The 18673-nt window shown below is 53.0% G+C and overlaps 1 protein-coding gene across 1 annotated transcript in view; it reads left to right on the forward strand.

Moving 5' to 3' along the window:
* Positions 1 to 2914: 2914 nt before the first annotated feature.
* LOC139826703 (dynein axonemal heavy chain 9-like) overlaps positions 2915 to 18673 on the forward strand; it is a 45561-nt gene continuing 29802 nt past the window's right edge. The window contains exons 1-8 of the mRNA XM_071803110.1: positions 2915 to 3082; positions 9058 to 9254; positions 9908 to 10066; positions 11545 to 11675; positions 13308 to 13519; positions 13713 to 13946; positions 16455 to 16622; positions 18503 to 18619. Of these exons, the coding sequence (XP_071659211.1) occupies positions 2930 to 3082; positions 9058 to 9254; positions 9908 to 10066; positions 11545 to 11675; positions 13308 to 13519; positions 13713 to 13946; positions 16455 to 16622; positions 18503 to 18619 (1371 nt within the window). The 5' untranslated portion in view covers positions 2915 to 2929. The remainder of the gene's footprint in view (positions 3083 to 9057; positions 9255 to 9907; positions 10067 to 11544; positions 11676 to 13307; positions 13520 to 13712; positions 13947 to 16454; positions 16623 to 18502; positions 18620 to 18673) is intronic.

An 18673-nucleotide genomic window follows, 5' to 3' on the forward strand; every position in this document is an offset into this window, starting at 1 on the left:
GACTGCACGGCGAGCACAAACACCCCCCCCCCCGCCCGCACCCCAAAGCGCGGTCTCTCCCGCCCTCGCCTTGCCCCCCGCCCCCTCCGGCCCACCCGCGGGAAGGGCCGGAGGGGGTCGGCAACTGCGCGCGCCGCGCATGCGCGCTCTCCCCGCCGCCCGGCAACCGGCCCCCTGCCCCCCGCCAGGTGCCCAACGGTCAGTCGCTCGGAGTCAAGCCCGTCGGGCGGGCGGTCGCGGGGAGGCCAGCGAGGGAGCGTCTTGCCGATCGGCCGAGGAACCCCGCGCGCGGGTAGGCAGGGAGGCAGGCGGGCCGGGACGGGGAGACGGGGACGGGGACGCGGTGTCTCTATGCCTCCCCGGGGGGAGGCAAAGCCGCTGGCGGGGTCGGTTTCTTCTTCAGCCCGCGGCCGGGGCGGGCAGCGGGCCGAGGGACCGAGCGAGCGAGCCACCGAGGAAGAAGCGCGGGAGGCGGCAGCACGGGCAGGTGAGGGGGTTAGGCCTCCGACAGCGGGGCTGAGAAACCGCGGGACGCCCGCGTGCCCCCCCCGCCGTCCACCCCCCCCGCCGTCCACCCCGGGCACGGAGCCGGCAGGGACGCCCCGGCTTCCCGGGGGGGAGGCGAACTCGCTGGCGAAAGGCCGGGGCGGGGGGTGGGGAGGAACTCTGGGCGGGGATGGGCGGCCGGGCTGGGCGGCCGGGCTCGCTGCGGCGGACTGGGGCGGGCAGGCGGTGGTTGGGGCCGGGGAAGGCCGCCGCCTGTGCTCTCATTGCCCCTCCTGGTACAGTGTTATTTGGAGCACAGAGTTTAGGGGATGGACAGTGAGCAATGAACGGTTATAGAGTTGCAAAGAAAAATGACCCTATCTAAAGGACAGTCTCTCCCAGGATGTGAGTCTCTGCAGTGCAACCCTTTGCTAATTGCAAGGCAGAGAGCAGATGATTCAGTAAGTGGGGTTTATGGATCACAAATAGACATTAGTAGAAAAGATGCCCTGGGAAGGTTCAACATATATGGAGGTACAAATGCCTGGGTAGAATGGATCAAATATATGGTGCAAAGCCTAAACGAGCAATTGCTATGCCTGTGCAGCAGGAAGGCCTGTGGCCCAAGTGGTACCCTTCCCTCTGGGGTGGAGCGAAGATTGACAGGGGATGGAGTGCGTCTTAGCCTTATGCCAAGACTCTACGGCATGGAGAAATAAGTCGTGTCATACTCTCTCCCTCCTGTTTCCAGCTTTGCAGGGAAAAATATCAAAATTCCCCTGGCATTTTCAGGAATAATTGGAAATCATACTGCCTGTCTCTCACGACGCGGCAGGAATGATACCAAGTTCCTAGGAACATGAGTAGGTGTGCAGAGACACGGGAAGTTGGTCCTCATATGTCCTCAAATGCTTCTTGAGTGGATCTTTGGTGGTACTGTGGGAAGATGACACTTCATTCCATTTTATCCCCCACTGGGAAGGTACCTGTGACGTCGTACAATTGGAAATTCCTTTTACCCTGGCATTTGAACACTGTGATCCATCAGGGCAACAGAAAAAGGAGTTGAGGGCTTTCCTCTGATGACAGGGTTTATTTCAATTAGATTGGGGTCCCCAGAGGAGTCCCCAAGGAACACAAAGCAAGAAGTCAAGTTAGCTGCGGGTTCTGAGTCCTTTTTGTTTTGGTAGGTAACTACAAACAAGAATGTAGACGGGATAAATAACATTTATTTATAAGTTATACTAGACAGGCAGTTAAATGAATCACCAAACAATTAGATGCTACTAGTAGAATGGCATGGGAAAATAACATGGTCCCAGATAGGATGTTGGCAGAAAAAGGTGATATATGTCTAACCACAGCTTCAGCAGAAGAATTGGCTGAGAATTCAGGTGTAGATAGTCCACTCATGGGATTGTTAGAATCTTGGTTTGGAATATTGAGAGAAATTACTTCTTTAATCGAAGTAACAGAAGCACTGATTTCTATAGCATGCTACATCATTGCGTGTCTGCGAGGACTTGTTCAACACCTTATTGGACAGCTCTATCAAAGCAAGTGCCTTTAGGGCCACTGCCATGCTCAGATAAAATGATCCTGCTAAAAGAACAAGAAGAAAGAAAGAACAGCAAATGCATAACTCCAGAAGAAAAACGTGAAATCGTGTTGTCTAGGCTTGAAGCCACCTATACAACTGTATCATAAGAAAATGCAAAACCTCCTCCATTTCAGTCCTGCAGCTCAGCACTAGTTTTTCCTCTTCCCTCCCTTTGTCCTGCTCCCTTTGCTTTCTCCCTTTGTTCCATATCCTTCTGCACAAAACCACCGTGACTCAGCCTAAGTAGATCTGCCGCTTATTCTTTTGTACTGCCAGCAGATTGTGGAAGTAGAGTATAAAACCCATCCTTATGGAGAGATCTGTGCATTTTAGGCTTACTCCAAGTAAGCGGGACCGGCGGGCAAGGACTGAACCGGAACGGCGGGGCGGTTGGTCCTACGCAGGGACAGGAGCTGGACGCGACCGAGCGAGCCTCTCGCGGGTGGCTGCGGGACAGTGTACGCGACTGTACGAGTCGAGCTTTTCGACCCTCGCGATCCGTGCACACGCTCGGCGAGTCCGTGTCTGGAGTTTCGGGGCTCGCGCGTGGCGTGGGGATGCGGGTTTCGTGGCGGTGTTTTTTTTTTTTTTGGTGGGGGTTTATTTCGGCAGGGGCGGCGGGGTCGTGGTGGTGTCGTCGTGCCCCCCACCCGCACCTGCCGCCGCCGCCGCCGCCGTATAATTTCACTTCGTGTTCCGGCTCAGACTGCACGGCGAGCACAAACACCCCCCCCCCCGCCCGCACCCCAAAGCGCGGTCTCTCCCGCCCTCGCCTTGCCCCCCGCCCCCTCCGGCCCACCCGCGGGAAGGGCCGGAGGGGGTCGGCAACTGCGCGCGCCGCGCATGCGCGCTCTCCCCGCCGCCCGGCAACCGGCCCCCTGCCCCCCGCCAGGTGCCCAACGGTCAGTCGCTCGGAGTCAAGCCCGTCGGGCGGGCGGTCGCGGGGAGGCCAGCGAGGGAGCGTCTTGCCGATCGGCCGAGGAACCCCGCGCGCGGGTAGGCAGGGAGGCAGGCGGGCCGGGACGGGGACGGGGACGCGGTGTCTCTATGCCTCCCCGGGGGGAGGCAAAGCCGCTGGCGGGGTCGGTTTCTTCTTCAGCCCGCGGCCGGGGCGGGCAGCGGGCCGAGGGACCGAGCGAGCGAGCCACCGAGGAAGAAGCGCGGGAGGCGGCAGCACGGGCAGGTGAGGGGGTTAGGCCTCCGACAGCGGGGCTGAGAAACCGCGGGACGCCCGCGTGCCCCCCCCGCCCCCGTCCACCCCCCCCCCGCCGTCCACCCCCGTCCACCCCCCCCGCCGTCCACCCCCGTCCACCCCGGGCACGGAGCCGGCAGGGACGCCCCGGCGTCCCGGGGGGGAGGCGAACTCGCTGGCGAAAGGCCGGGGCGGGGGGTGGGGAGGAACTCTGGGCGGGGATGGGCGGCCGGGCTCGCTGCGGCGGACTGGGGCGGGCAGGCGGTGGTTGGGGCCGGGGAAGGCCGCCGGCTGTGCTCTCATTGCCCCTCCTGGTACAGTGTTATTTGGAGCACAGAGTTTAGGGGATGGACAGTGAGCAATGAACGGTTATAGAGTTGCAAAGAAAAATGACCCTATCTAAAGGACAGTCTCTCCCAGGATGTGAGTCTCTGCAGTGCAACCCTTTGCTAATTGCAAGACAGAGAGCAGATGATTCAGTAAGTGGGGTTTATGGATCACAAATAGACATTAGTAGAAAAGATGCCCTGGGAAGGTTCAAAATATATGGAGGTACAAATGCCTGGGTAGAATGGATCAAATATATGGTGCAAAGCCTAAACGAGCAATTGCTATGCCTGTGCAGCAGGAAGGCCTGTGGCCCAAGTGGTACCCTTCCCTCTGGGGTGGAGCGAAGATTGACAGGGGATGGAGTGCGTCTTAGCCTTATGCCAAGACTCTACGGCATGGAGAAATAAGTCGTGTCATACTCTCTCCCTACTGTTTCCAGCTTTGCAGGGAAAAATATCAAAATCCCCCTGGCATTTTCAGGAATAATTGGAAATCATACTGCCTGTCTCTCACGACGCGGCAGGAATGATACCAAGTTCCTAGGAACATGAGTAGGTGTGCAGAGACATGGGAAGTTGGTCCTCATATGTCCTCAAATGCTTCTTGAGTGGATCTTTGGTGGTACTGTGGGAAGATGACACTTCATTCCATTTTATCCCCCACTGGGAAGGTACCTGTGACGTCGTACAATTGGAAATTCCTTTTACCCTGGCATTTGAACACTGTGATCCATCAGGGCAACAGAAAAAGGAGTTGAGGGCTTTCCTCTGATGACAGGGTTTATTTCAATTAGATTGGGGTCCCCAGAGGAGTCCCCAAGGAACACAAAGCAAGAAGTCAAGTTAGCTGCGGGTTCTGAGTCCTTTTTGTTTTGGTAGGTAACTACAAACAAGAATGTAGACGGGATAAATAACATTTATTTATAAGTTATACTAGACAAGCAGTTAAATGAATCACCAAGCAATTAGATGCTACTAGTAGAATGGCATGGGAAAATAACATGGTCCCCGATACGATGTTGGCAGAAAAAGGTGATATATGTCTAACCACAGCTTCAGCAGAAGAATTGGCTGAGAATTCAGGTGTAGATAGTCCACTCATGGGATTGTTAGAATCTTGGTTTGGAATATTGAGAGAAATTACTTCTTTAATCGAAGTAACAGAAGCACTGATTTCTATAGCATGCTACATCATTGCGTGTCTGCGAGGACTTGTTCAACACCTTATTGGACAGCTCTATCAAAGCAAGTGCCTTTAGGGCCACTGCCATGCTCAGATAAAATGATCCTGCTAAAAGAAGGGGGGTGGTGCTGGCAGTGTGGGACAACAGCCTGCGTGCTTCAGGGTGGGGGCAGCGGCTGGTTCTGTAGTTAACAAAACAAGAAAAAGGCCCCTCCCATCATGGGGTTGAAGTTTCTTCTATCCAGGTGTTCATTAGTGTTGCCCCCATATCTACCAAAAATTCTACTTGTTTGTTCTTTTGGGTTTCTTCTTCCCAAAGCGGGAAGCACCACCCAGGCTGGTCCCCCAGAAGGACCAAAAGGTGACTGTGAAAAACAGAGTTTTCCAGGTTGCGCCCGGGTTACCCTCCGTGGTGTTTCGCAGGCTTTCTTCACTCTAGAATGGCGAATCCAGGCATTCTGTTCTCTGATATTGGTAGCAGTCAGGGGGTCTTGAAATGGACCTTCCTATTATGGTTTCAAAGTTTTCTGCAAAAGACTTCACATACTCGTCAGTAAAATGTGCCCCTCAATCAGAGGATCTAACAGCTGGGCCTCCAAGCCTTGGTATTATTTTGTGTATCAGTGTTGTAGTCACCTCCTAAGCTTTTGCTGTCCTGGTAGGGAACGCTTCTGGCCAACCTGAAAAAACATCAGTTAATACCAACAAATATCGGTACCCCCCTTTTCCTGGGAGTTCTGAACAATCAGTTTGCCATTGTGGTCCAGGACCATTCCCGTTCCCCATTTGACCCATTTCTAGCTTGGGCATATTTTTGGGATTAGTCTGGAGGCAAAGATCACACCGCTGTCACCTCTTCCACAGTGACAGACAAATCTCTAGCTCCTGTCTCCCTAATCAAATGTTTGCGTAGTGGTTCTAGTCCCCAAGGCCCCTTCTTCTGTTCTTCCCTTCCTAAAGGCCAAACCAGGTGGGAGAAAGCCCCACTGTGTTTGCTTTTTCAGGAGAAAAATAAGTGCTAAAAAGCCACTTTGGGGGTGCCCAGGTGGATCCAGTGGTATCCAGACCCCCCCCAGAGGGAGCATCCCCCAGCACCCCCAAGTCCTTCGCAGGGCTGCTCTCAGGCCCTCCATCCCCAGCTTGTGTTGATAGCCGTGGTTGCCCGGGGCAGCTGCGTCTCCCAGGCGAGCTGGGTCCCGCCCCGGCCCGCCCCCGGCTCCTCGCAGTGTCCCTTCCCCCGGGCAACGCGGCTCTTCCCCGCAAACACCCGCCGGTGCCGGCCGGATGGAGCAGGCGGTGGAGCCGGTGCCCGGCGCCGAGCGGCTGTGCCGGTGCGCGGCGCGGGGGCTGGGGGTGCCGGCGGAGCGCTGGGAGCGCTGGGCAGGCGGGGAGGCGGCGGGGCCGCTGCTGCGGAGCTTCCTGGCGGGGCCGGCGGGGCCGGCGCTGCTGCTCTGGCGGGGCCCGGCCGGGGAGCTGGAGCTGGGGCCGCCCCCGCCGCCCCCCGCCGCCCGCCGCAAGGGGCTGTTCTTCCTGCGGGCCCCCGGCGCCGGCCCCGGGGAGCTGCTCTGCGGGGACCTGCCCGCCGATGCCCTGCGGCACTTTGCCGCCCTCGTGGAGGAGGTGAGGATGAGGGGCCACGGGGGCAGGCTCAACATGAGGAGAAATTTGTTTGCTGGGAGGTGCCAGAGCCTGGCCCAGGCTGCCCAGGGCGGGTGTGGAGTCTCCTTCTCTGAGACATTGAAACCCGCCTGGACCCACCTGTGTGATCTGCTCTGTGACCCTGCGTGAGCAGGGCTTGGACTGGGGGATCTGCAGAGATCCCTTCAACCTAACCAGGCTGGGATCCTGTGAGGCCTGGGCAGCCCCGGAGGTGCAGAGGGAGCCCTGGCACCCATGAGTACCGGGTGCCCCTCGCACATGGCAGCGGGGAAGGTGTCCCCTCCTACAGACAGGCTCCTTGGCCTCCCTCCCTTCTCTGCTGATGCACTTGTACCCTTAACTCTGCCCTTTGCAGTACCATGGACGGCTTTAGAACTCATATAAACCACCTGAATGCTGATCCACATCAGCTCTGTCTATCAGTGGGGTCCTTGTGGGACTGATGTACCCACAGGTGCTGGAGGGGACATCTGCAGGTCACCTACTCCAAACCCCTGCTCAAGCAGGGCCATCCAGAGCCAGTTGCCCAGGGCCATGTCCAGGTAGCTCTTCATTATCTCTAAGGATGGAGACTTCACAACCTCTTTGAGCAACCTGGGCCAGTGCTCGATTACTCTCATAGTGAAAAAGTGTTTTGTGATGTTCAGGAGCCTCCTGTAGCTCAGTGTCGGGTTATCTCAGGTGGGCTGATGTTTTCTTAAAGAGATCGTCAAGAGGTTCGAGTGCTTTTGCTTTGCTGTGTTATTAGCCTGAACTAGACAATGTTGTTTCGGTTTATTCCTGATGGCTCCTCACCTGGAGAAGTCTCAGGAATGAGGCTGTAATGGGAAAGCAGAGGAGCTGCTGGATTTGAGAAGCTCTGATCATGATGTTTGGTATATTAAGATGGTGACTGATAGATTGGATTCCCAAGAGCAGGCTGCCAGACTGGTTATCCTGGTTTTGTGAGAAAACACATTATTTATACGGGGAGCTTTTGTTTTGATGAGCCCCGTGGTCTTGCGAAGTCTGCACAAACAGTGGTTTTGCATCACGGCTGGCCAATAGCATTGCAAGCACCGTCTGCTACGGGGAGATGGTGGGGTAGGAACACTTTGGCAGATCCTGTTAAATCCTGTTTTCTGAATGCCTTTGGGAGCCGGGATTGTGCGTCCCAGCTGCGTGTTTGCAGGCTTTGCTCTCCCCTGTGCAGACATGCAGTATTTCTGCAGGGAGCAGATTGTGCCTGGTTTTCATCCTATTTTCCTCTCAAGCTTCACTTGAAGGCAAAAGCAGCGGTGGTGCTGGGTCAGGCAGATGGGCTGGGTCTGCGTGAAGGTGAAAAAGGTCTTGAATTTCCTGGGGTTGGGGTCGTGTGTTCCTCTGCCCACACTTTGTCTTTATTCGGTGAGGGGTCACAGCTGGTGACCTTGTCCACTTGTTGCTTCACTCCTGCGGTGCCGAAGGGAACACACCTGCTCTGTGGGCTGGGGCTTCATCCTGAGTCCAGTTATCATTTTAACAGTCAGAAAGAAAATGAACGGCTATCATTTGCCTGGTTACAACATCACTGGCATTAGCAGTCCACATGCTTTAAGTAATAGAGACACATCTTGCTAATAATGCAGCTAAAACTGCTGAAGGTGAACTCGTCAGCACCTGCCCGTGTGTTCCCTGGGGTTGTGCTCCCCCTTCCCACGGCTCCCTGGGCACGAAGGTGGCTGGTCGGGTCTTCTTCGGGTCTACAGAGCCAGCCACAGTTCCAAAGAGTCTTCAGCATCCTGGGACAGCACCATGGAGGTGCTGAGCTGCTTTATTCCGTTTCAATTTTATGTCCATTTGCAGCTATTTTTATGCCTTTAGTCACCTCCCCCCCCTCCCCTACCCCCACCCTGAGTCCAGTAACACAAAGGGCTGTTGTTTGTCACTAGGGACAACCTGGCTTTGTTAGGCTGTTGCCACAGGCTGGTCCCAGTGCAGAGCCAGCCAGGATAGGTGACAGACACGGTGTTGCTGTCACAGCTCAAACAAGCCAAAAGCAGCTCAAATCTGGGCAAACCCCGACCAGCCCCACAACCCCATGCTGCCGGGTCAGTAAAAGTGCTGATAAAGGCAAAGCTCCTGTTTGGTGGGCTGCAGCTGGGACCTGGGGGACCCTCACCACCAGTGTATCCCAGGGGGTACCAGCAGACCTTCCCTTGCAGCACACTGAGCTCAGCCCAGCCCTGGCAGGCTCAAAGGGCAGCCTGACGGCTGTGCCCATGGGCAGGGACATGGGGACCAAGCACCGGGGACAGTTGTGAGGGCAAGGGACAGCAGCCCATGGGGCCATCTCCAGTTGCGGGCTTGAAAGGCTGGGAGAGCCTGGGGATGGGGCTGCTCACTTTGCCTACTGGCTTCCACCCTCCTTGGCTGCTTGGATTTGAGGAAAAGGGTGTTCTGCTGTATAAAGTGGGCCTGTAGAGATGCCCATTCATCATCAGCTGCCTCTATTTCACATGGGAACTGCTTGAGACAGCAATGAATATGGGTCTCCAGGCTTGGCCAAGCACAGACCTCAGAGCCTGGTGGCCCGTCCGTCTCCTGCTGCACTTTTTTCTCCATTGGTCTTCCGTGACTCCCGCTGTAGGTGATCGTGCCCATCCTAACGAACAAGAAGAACCATCAGGGCTGGCCACAAGTGGTGTCACAAGACATCGTGCGTCATGTCCACAACCTCGAAAGTACCATTTTCACAGTTGTTGGCCAAGTAGACGGCAAGACCTTGCTGCCTCTCCCAGCTGGCTCAGAGGGAATTGAGGACATTGATCTGGAAAATGAGAAATCGTGAGTACCACCCCAAAATAACAGGTTCTGGAAGGTCCAGAGAAGCAGATGCGTTTGTACATCAAGTTGTCATCGTGTCTGGGCTGCGTGCGTGCCCCTGTGGAGCCCCAGGAGATGTGTGGGTGCAGTGGAATGAATCACTCCTCAGACAGGACGTGGTGCGGGTGGGATTTTGTGAGAAGTTACTGCTTCCAAGGCAGTGGGGTGACCTGTCCTCAGCTTCCCAGCCCACTTGGTGGTGTTTCTTGCTGAATTAAGTGAGTTAATGACTGCAGGGATGTAGAATATTTTGAGGGAGAATGGTATGGGGAGAGAGAATCTTGCTGGATGTGTGAGTCTCCAGGTCAGATCCTGAACCTGAATGGATCTGATGTGACAATGACTGGCTGTGCAGAGAGGTGGCGACTGGCTCTTCATTTCCACCATTCACTGTATGAACAGTGTTGTTGCCCACACTGCTGCAGACATTCAGCCATTTTCTCCAGAGTGTAATTCCTATATTAAACCAGTGACAAAATCTTATGGGGTTTGATTGTTTTGTGGTTTTGAAATGTGAAACCCTGTAAAATCCAGCTGCCCACACGGCCATTGGAAGTAGATCCAACTGAGCAATGCACATCAACAAAGTTAATCACGTACTCTGTTTACTACAGCATGGGACGGATAGATAAATCTCTGGTGTATGCCATGGAGTCGGCCATCATAGACTGGAGCCACCAGATCCAGGAGGCACTGAAGAAAGAGTCTTCAGAGCCTCTCCTGCAAGGCAGCAATCCGAACCCGAAGGTGGAGCTGGAGTTCTGGAAGAACAGGTACCCAGAGCAGCCTGGCCAGTGCACGGTGCCCTGTGGTGCTGGTTTTGTGTAGAGGGAGAGTGCTGGTGGTGGAGCTGCTAATTCCATGAGTTGAGAAGAACAGGCCACTTGGGGTTCATGTAGGCTTCAACTAAGGAAAATTGCTCCCGCACAGAAAATCATCATGATCTGCAAAGTGCCTGGGAGGTCACTGGGCAGCTGGCTGTGTTTTAACTTAGCCCCACCACAGGGGCTACACCTCAAGGGACTTTTTTCAGAAATGCCCTTTACAGGATCCCAGGCTGGTTGGGCTGAAGGGACCTCTGCAGATCCCCCAGTCCAAGCCCTGCTCACGCAGGGTCACAGAGCAGATCACACAGGTGGGTCCAGGCGGGTTCGAATGTCTCAGAGAAGGAGACTCCACACCCGCTCTGGGCACTCTTTCGTCACTGTTCACTAGGAGCCATCCACAGGAGTAATTGCTGATGGACACCTGCTGGGGGCTGTCTGGAAATGGTGCATCTCAGCTGGCTGCTGTTCATCTGTCAGGGCCAGAGGGGCTTTAGATGCTCAGGAGCCTGGGAGTGGTATTTCCTCCTGCCCTTTGAAAACCTTTGTGCTGTACTGGTTCAGGCTGACTCGGGGCAAAGCCCTGCTGGCTGGAGAGCTGTTGCTAATGCCTGCAGAAACACGATGGCTTTTTTTCAGCGATGTTCTGTCAGTAGCAGAGCTGCTGTCATGCTGAACTCAGCACTTTCTGTCCTGTAGGGTTTGTCTGTGCCTCATGCAGCTTTCTCCCATTTCCACAGTCCATGTGTAGCTGGAGGAAGCCCTGAATCAGGCCCAGGGGAAACAGATGATGTTGGGGGACAGCTGATGGCCCAGTGTAGGTGGGTAACATGGCCACCAGCATCCTGGTGTGCATCAAGAACAGTGTGGCCAGCAGGCCCAGGGCAATGACTGTCCCACTGTACTCAGCGCTGGGGAAGCCAAACCTCAAATCAGTTTTGGGCCCCTCAGGCCAAGAAAGACCTTGAGGTAGTGGAGTGAGTTGAGAGAAGGGAATAGAGCTGGTGAGGGGCTGGAGCACAAGTGTGATGGGAGCGGCTGAGGGACCTGGGGGGTTCAGCTGGAGAACAGGAGCTGAGGGGAGACCTTCTGATCTCTGCACTGCCTGAAAGGAGCTTGGAGCCAGGGGGGTCGGGCTCTGCTCCCCAGGAACAAGCGCCAGGAGCAGAGGAAACGGCCTCAAGTTGCGCCAGGGGAGGCTGAGGTTGGATATTAGGAAACATTTCTTCCCAGAAGGGGTTGTGAAGCATTGGAACAGGCTGCCCAGGGCAGTGGTGGAGTCACCATTCCTGGAGGGGTTGAACAGTCACAGAGATGACATTCTCAGGGACACGGGGCAGTGCCAGGGGTTAGGTTATGGTTGGACTGGATCTTGAGGGTCTCTTCCAACCAACTGATTCTGTGATTCTGTGTCTCGGTTGCTGTAGGTGTGATGACCTGGAATGCATTTACAACCAGCTGACAACGAGGAAGGTCAGGAACATGATGGAGCTGCTGGAGAGAGTTGAGAGCAGCTACATCCCAGCCTTCAAAACCATGCTAATGGATGTTGAGGCAGGTGAGATGCTGGGGCAACTTTACCACAGTGCTGGCTTCTGGCCTTTCTTCATGGCCTGGTGTGACTGATTTCAAGCCAAATCTTTCTAGTTTGTGAATTGAGACTGGGCTGCTTGTGCTTGAGTCTAGGCTTTTGTTTCCAGGCTGGGACAAGCTCCATCGCTGGTCTGTTGAGCCAGACTCTTGCCAAAGTTCAGGGTGAATGGGTTTGGGAATTTATTCTGCTGTAATAAAGTGTTTGCATTACTCTAACAGGACTCACCTCAACTTCCACCAGCTCCTCTGGTGTTATTATGCAGGAACGGGAGTTCAGACTAAGAGGACAGATCTTGTACCTAAGACTGCTTTGTTAGAGCGCTGCTTCTCAGGCTTTGGCCACTGCAGCCCGAATTTCCTTGCTTTGCTTTGCTTAGGGGAGTTGAGCGCAGCCCAAGGAAATATTGCAAATCCCTGTCTGTAGTGAAAAACAGTGTAGTCCTGCTGGTCTGTCCCTGCAGACCAACACAGCTGGACATCCATGTCCAACCCAGCTGCTCTCTGGCACAATGAAACCATCTAGACTGTGTTAGCTGTGCACGTGCTGGCAGAAAACACTGTTCTTCACCACTTCACGTGCAAACATTGAATCTCTTAAGGATCTGTGTCACACTCTGCATTGTGCAGTTTAAATGGGCTGGAGAAACACCCCTTATATAAGGAGCCAAGGGTTCATTGTTAAACTAATTAATACTTTAAGGGTTTAATCAAAATACAACAAATATTTGGTTTTAATCCGGCTACAGCGATACTAACCCTAATTGGATAATTTGGACTATAATTGTTAATTTCCATTACAGCGCAGTTCAGATTTGTGTGCACCTGCTTTTAAGTCTCTGCCCCTTTCCCTGGCATTGTACTGGTGTGGCTGCTGTTGGTGGATTTGCTGGGAGGGTGATGCTGATAGTGGGAGTCTCTTCTTCCTTGGTCTTGGGCCTTAGGGGTTATTTTTGCATGCATTCAAGCACTTCTGTCACTTCTTGTTGGTCCACAGGTTTAATTGCACAACGATCTGGTTTTATTAATGCTTGCGCTCTGGGGTAATTCTTCAGGGTAAAACCACACAGCTGTACAGAGCTAAGCTAAAGCTTTCGACGAGTCAGACATCAGTTGCTTTACTGTTGACAGGTTTTCTATTACAGTCAGGACTAGTGGGGCCGTCGTCATCTGCCCACTGGACAAGGAGTTGCTTGAGCCAAAACTGAGCTAAAAAGGGCTCAGGCCAAGGCTGTACAGCCTGTCGTGCTGTACAGCAAGGCCATGGCTCACAGCCATGGCAGCACTGTATTTTTGGTGCTGTTGGGCAAATTCCGTGTGACTTTTTAGCAGTTGTGGACTCAGGCTCTCCACGAAGCCCTGTCCCAGCTCCCTGTCCCCTGCCATCACATCAGCTTATTTCTGTTCTGGTTACTGCCGCAGGTGAGTGATGTTCACGAGTGAGTGACCTGCAGCACACAGGTGGCTGAGGGTGCTCGGTGCTTGTCAGGACAGTTTCTTTTCCCAGGCACTTTTCCATGTGGTGAGGCCAGCACCTAGCTGGGAACCCAGCACACCGCAGCTGGGTGGTTCTTACCGCTTCTCACGTCTCTCAACACAGCTTTGACTGAAGCTCAGGACGTTCACCTGCACCTGACACCCCTCAAGCGCCGCTTGGAAGACGTAGAGAGGGTTGAGTTCAGCGAGGTGAAGCCTTTCCTGCTCCCCCTGCTCCACGTGGTGTGTTTGATCTGGGTCACCTCCAAGCACTACAACATGCCCGTGCGGATAGTGGTGCTGCTCCAGGAGATCTGCAACCTTCTCATTGAGCAGGTCTGTGGCTGTGATGCCTGTGTTTGCAGTCCCCTGTGTCCCCTCTCCCCTTCTTCCTATTGTCCTTCCCTGGAAAAGTGATTCTTTAGGCAACATTTAACTTAATAAACAGGTTCAAATGTGTTCAACACAAGAAGTCCTTGTTTTCCATGATGGCAGAAGTGACCTCTCAGGTGTGATTTTGCTCTTCCAGGCCCTGGTGTACCTGTCTCCAGAAGACCTTCTGAAAGGGGACATGGAGGAGAGCCTGGGCAAGGTGCGAATGGTGCTCGGTATCCTGAACATGTTCAAAGAGGCATTTGAGGAGAGAAGGGAAAAACTGCACATGTATTATGAACCAGGCCAAGAAGTGAGGGAGTGGGACGTCAGCTCCACGATGGTGTTTGCGAGGCTGGACACCTTCCTGAAGAGACTGGAGATGGTGGAGGTGAGACTCTGGTCTTGAAAAACATTGCAAACCGTCAGGAGAACTCTGTAGCCAGGAGATCACTTGCTGGCATCTTTCCTTTCTATAGCTTCACCTGATACCAGGGAATGGGGCCACTCTTTTGCTGTTAGGTCTCCTGTTACAGCGAGTCTAAGACTGTGTTTTACTATGTCCTGCTCAGTGCATATGTAAGCTGGTCAGGTTGATAGGTGTGTTTTTTGCTCTCAGGAGTCCCGTTGGACTCCTTGCTCCTGTTGGGGCAAGAAAAGGAGGATTACTGGAGGTGTGGTTTGCACAGCTGTAAATAAAGCAATGTAATCTCCCAGGTCTCCTGGTGCCATCAGAGACAGATTTAGGTTATGGTTGGACTCAATGATCTTAAGGGTCTCTTCCAACTGAAATGGTTCTATGATTCTATGACACCCTAGAGCTGGGTCCTGCCTGTCTTGGAGAGGCCAGATGGCAGGATCCCCTTGGCTGTGCCACGTGGGCCTGGGGAGGAGCAGGGACACGTTCCTCACCAGGTTGTCCCTTCGCATCCTCATAGTCCATCAAACTGGGGTGCTGTGGCTCAGGGGTGTCCCTGTTTGCCAGATCTGTCACCTGAGGCAGGGACATTGGGGTGTCATCCCTGAGCTCCCAGTGTGGCCAAGGGCTCCTTGAGCCACAGGAGATGTTCTGCAGAGAGCAGGTCTGAGTGTGAATGTGGGAGCTCCCTATGCTCTCCTTACCACATGGCTGTGTCTGGAGACCACAGACATACAGACACCATATGTACCTGTTATACAGACACTGTATATACCTCTTATACAGATACTGTATGTACCTCTTGTACAGACCTTGCATGTACCTGTTATCTCTCACGTGGCTAACCACACACATTCATCTGCTCTCCACACACATCCCAAATGAATTTCTTTGTTGATTGTTGCTGCGTTCTCAGTGTGTAGGGTTGGATGGCCAGTGTACAGGTTGCTGGTGTTTGCAGTTTTACTGCTTTAAATGTGCCATATACCTTTATGTGTTCCTTAATTAACTATGTTGAAAACTGTCATGACTGGTGCCTATTTTAAAAGTATTCATAATGATGGTTTCCAGTAGGGTTTGATGTGAAATAAACCAAATTATGCTGGTCAGTGTAGAGAGGAATATAAATAGACACAGGAATAACTGCAGGTTATCATGAGGACAGTGTTGGTGACAGGTTTACTGGGACCCTGTAAAGGCTCTGGGGCACTGACTGCTGGGATTCCATGGATGCCATGGGCACACTGTGGATATGGGCTGCAGACAAAAGCCAGTGGGGAGGTTTTGAGCTGGGGCACTGTGCGTTTTGACCAGTGTCTGTTTCCTCCTTCCGTGGCTGTCCCACACTCCAGGGACAGTAGAAGCTGCAGTATCTGGAGTCAGAGGGAGAGCCTGCGGAGTGAGCTGTAAAACAATAATTAAAAGCATAGTGCACACCAGCCTGTTAATGAGGAAAACTGCTGCATCTCTCTCCGTCTCAGTTTCCCCTCATCACTTCATTTCAAGCAACCTTGCAAGACAAAGCAAGGGACAACTGGTATTTCCACATTATTTTTTTGCCTTACTAGGTATTTGTTCAAGCGGATGTGCTGGTGTGTCGAAGTGAATATGAATGCATATGTGCATTTGTTTTCGAATTTTCATAAAAGCTGCAGTTACACTGGTGCATGGGTAGCCCATGAGCACGTGAAGAGGGAAGGATCCCTTTCCTTTGGTTCGTTGCACTGTTTCATATTACGTGTCTGTGGTAAAACCTGCTGCCCTGCTCGGGTGGCCCCAGGACAAGTGCAAGCAGAGAGTGGCCACCAGTACATTCCTGTGCACATTTCTCCTGGTCCTCTGAGACAATGGATGTTCAACCAGCCCTTACTTGGCCCTACCTAGGGAGACAGATGAGGTGGGATGGCAGCAGAGCTGCCCAGTGCTGCCACCACCACTGGGGGAGCGGGACATTTTCCCAAGAGGTGACACTGCCAGGCTGCAGAGGATGGGAAGGGAAGGGAAGGACCCGTGTGCCACCTCAGCAGAGAGGGCCAGCGGGGCAGGTGCTGCAACACCCACTTGGACACGTGGAGGTTTGACTGCGCAGGAGCTTTGGACAGTTTGGGTACCTGTAAATATTAGAAATCTGTCCTTGGTTAATACCTATAAAATTGGGATTCTTAGCTATGCTGGATGACATATAAGAGTCTCATATCCTGCTTTGGATCTGTCCTTTAAATACACTTAAAAGCGATTTTACAGTTGTCATGGTATTTCTAGTGGCTGCAGCAGGTCTCACTGGGCAGGGACGTGTTATGAGCAGCCACTGATGCTCAGGACAGGCAGATCAGGCTCCCCCCTTCCCATCCCTGCCACCCAGCCTGAGCACCAGCGCTGTGCTTGGGAAGGTCCCTCAGCAAGTGCAACTCTGTCGTGACAACTGTTGTCATCTTCTTTTGTCAACATCATGACCTGTGTCTCCCTCCGTTGACTTTGAAGGATCTCCTGGCAACTTCCTTGGACTTGATGAAGCTGGAGAAAATTGAATTCAGTGGGATTAAAGGGAAGACCCTGGGCCAGCAGGTCCTGGACATGTATGAGGAATTCCAGGAGGCATACAAGGTGTTTTCAGAGCGAACCTATGACTGTCTTGACCTGACCAACACGGTAGGTGGGACCAGTTTGCGGGAACATCAGGAACATGTGCATGTTTCCAAAGCAGCAGTTTCCTGCTATCTTCTTCCCAGCTCTTTCCTCCTTTCATTATGATCTGATCTGGTACTGGAGGGAACAGGGAGCCGCTGGCCTTTCCTGCAGAGATTTGGGACTTCTTGCACGTCTATATCTAACATATCTTGCTAGATCAGCACCTTAGATCAGTGCAGCTGGGAAACTGGGATTTCCATGAGTTATGCACAAGCTTTTGCTGTACATGGTGCTTGCTGAGGTATAAGAGCTATACCAACACCCACATCTCTTTGCTTTCCTGCTCTTGGTATTTACCATGTTTCCCCAAAAATAAGACCTACCCCAAAAACAAGCTATAGCATGATTTTTCAGGATGCTTGAAATATGAACCCTATTCAAAAAATTAGCCCTAGTTACAGTTCATAAAAAAGTCAATTTAAATAGGGTCCAGGCAGCTATACATGTAAAAAAGTAAGCATCTTTTGCAGCAAAAATTAATATAAGACTCTGTCTTAGTTTTGGAAAAACAAGGTAGTTTGCCTGATGAGGGCCAACTCAGATCATCTCTGGGATGTGTTCGCTCCTGCCTAGATGAACACATGGCATCTGGGGCTCTCAGAATTCAAGGATGCTCTATTTTATTATCAGTAGTGCTTTAATTAAAGGAATATTCCCAGCCCTCTGGGACCTGCCTGGTGTGGGGATGGGTGGCTCGTGCTTTGCTTCCTGCAGCTCCCAGTACATCTCTGCAGGGGGTGGCACGTCCCCAGTGTTTCTTGCTGGAAAGCTGCTTGCTCCATAGCACCCCTCCTTCAGCAGGGCAGGCACAGAGGAGAGGTGGCAGTGGCTCTGCAGGAGGTGGCTCGGGTTTGGTGACCCCATGGCCATTTGTGTGACTCTGAGTCATGTTTGTTCTTTCAGTGCTCTAGTTTTGCACCCTCTGCCACTGCTGGAGCCGTTTTTTTTAGCTAAAACATGGCATCTGGATCTGCTGGAGCTCAGCAGTAGCAATAGTAAAAGCTATTTCCTTGCACTTTGTCCTTTGGAAAAGAGACACATGACCTCATTTTTAGTGGTTTTGTCCAAGCTAGAACAGAAGGACTGTCACGGACTGTCAAGTTCAGTCTTTGATTTGGACTCTTTTACGTGTAGGAAAACAAATATAGATGTTACTCTTGAAGTTCAAAGGATTTATTACAATTGAAGCAAGAAAAGCAGTGCAAGAAGATGATGGAAATTACAGAAACCCAGTACTGTTGAGTTTGAAAAGGACCTCTGGAGATCACCCAGTCCACCTTCCCTGCTCAAAGCAGGCTCAGCCAGAGCAGGACTGTGACTGGTCAGGTGAAATATCTCCAAGATGACCTATGTCCAAGTGTGGAGACTCCACAGCCTCTCTGGGCAACCTGTGCGAGTGTTTTGAAACTGCCTCCCTCACAACCAGCTCACCATGGAACCACAGGCTTGTTTTGACTTGAAAGTAGGTTGGATTTGGGACTCAGCAGGTGCATCCGTGGGTTTTCTGGATGATGGTGTGGTCTTCAGGCCAAGTGGTGGGGGAGAGGGTGTGGAAATAGTCCATCTTGCCTGTAGGCTGAAGATAGTGCCATGTGGGCTGTGGAAAGCCCTCAGGACCAAAGGGTCCCTCCCAGAGAAAGGGCCAACATCTCAGCCATGGGACAGCACAGAAATGTTCTCAAGCTTCGTGAGGACTTTGCCACGTTGCAATGGCTGAAGATTGGCCAGAGGAGTGGCTTAGTTCACGGTGAATAAGAGAGGGCATCTCTGGATCGAGGAGTTACAGGTACCTTCCTAGTGCCATCTTGCAGCCTCACAGCTTGTGTTTTGCCTTTGTGCAGGACTTTGAGCAGGATGCCTTTGGTTTCCAGCAGAAAGTAGAAGACATGGGCCGTCGGCTGGGCACCATTTTCATCCAGGCTTTTGATGACGCCTCCAACTTGGACCACGCCTTCAAGGTTTGTTTATCGCTCCCTTGCTCTTCCCTAAAAGGGAAATCAGGGCACCCGGCT

This window comes from Patagioenas fasciata, unplaced genomic scaffold (assembly GCF_037038585.1).
Source record: "Patagioenas fasciata isolate bPatFas1 unplaced genomic scaffold, bPatFas1.hap1 Unplaced_1, whole genome shotgun sequence".
NCBI classification, from domain to species: Eukaryota; Metazoa; Chordata; class Aves; order Columbiformes; family Columbidae; genus Patagioenas; species Patagioenas fasciata.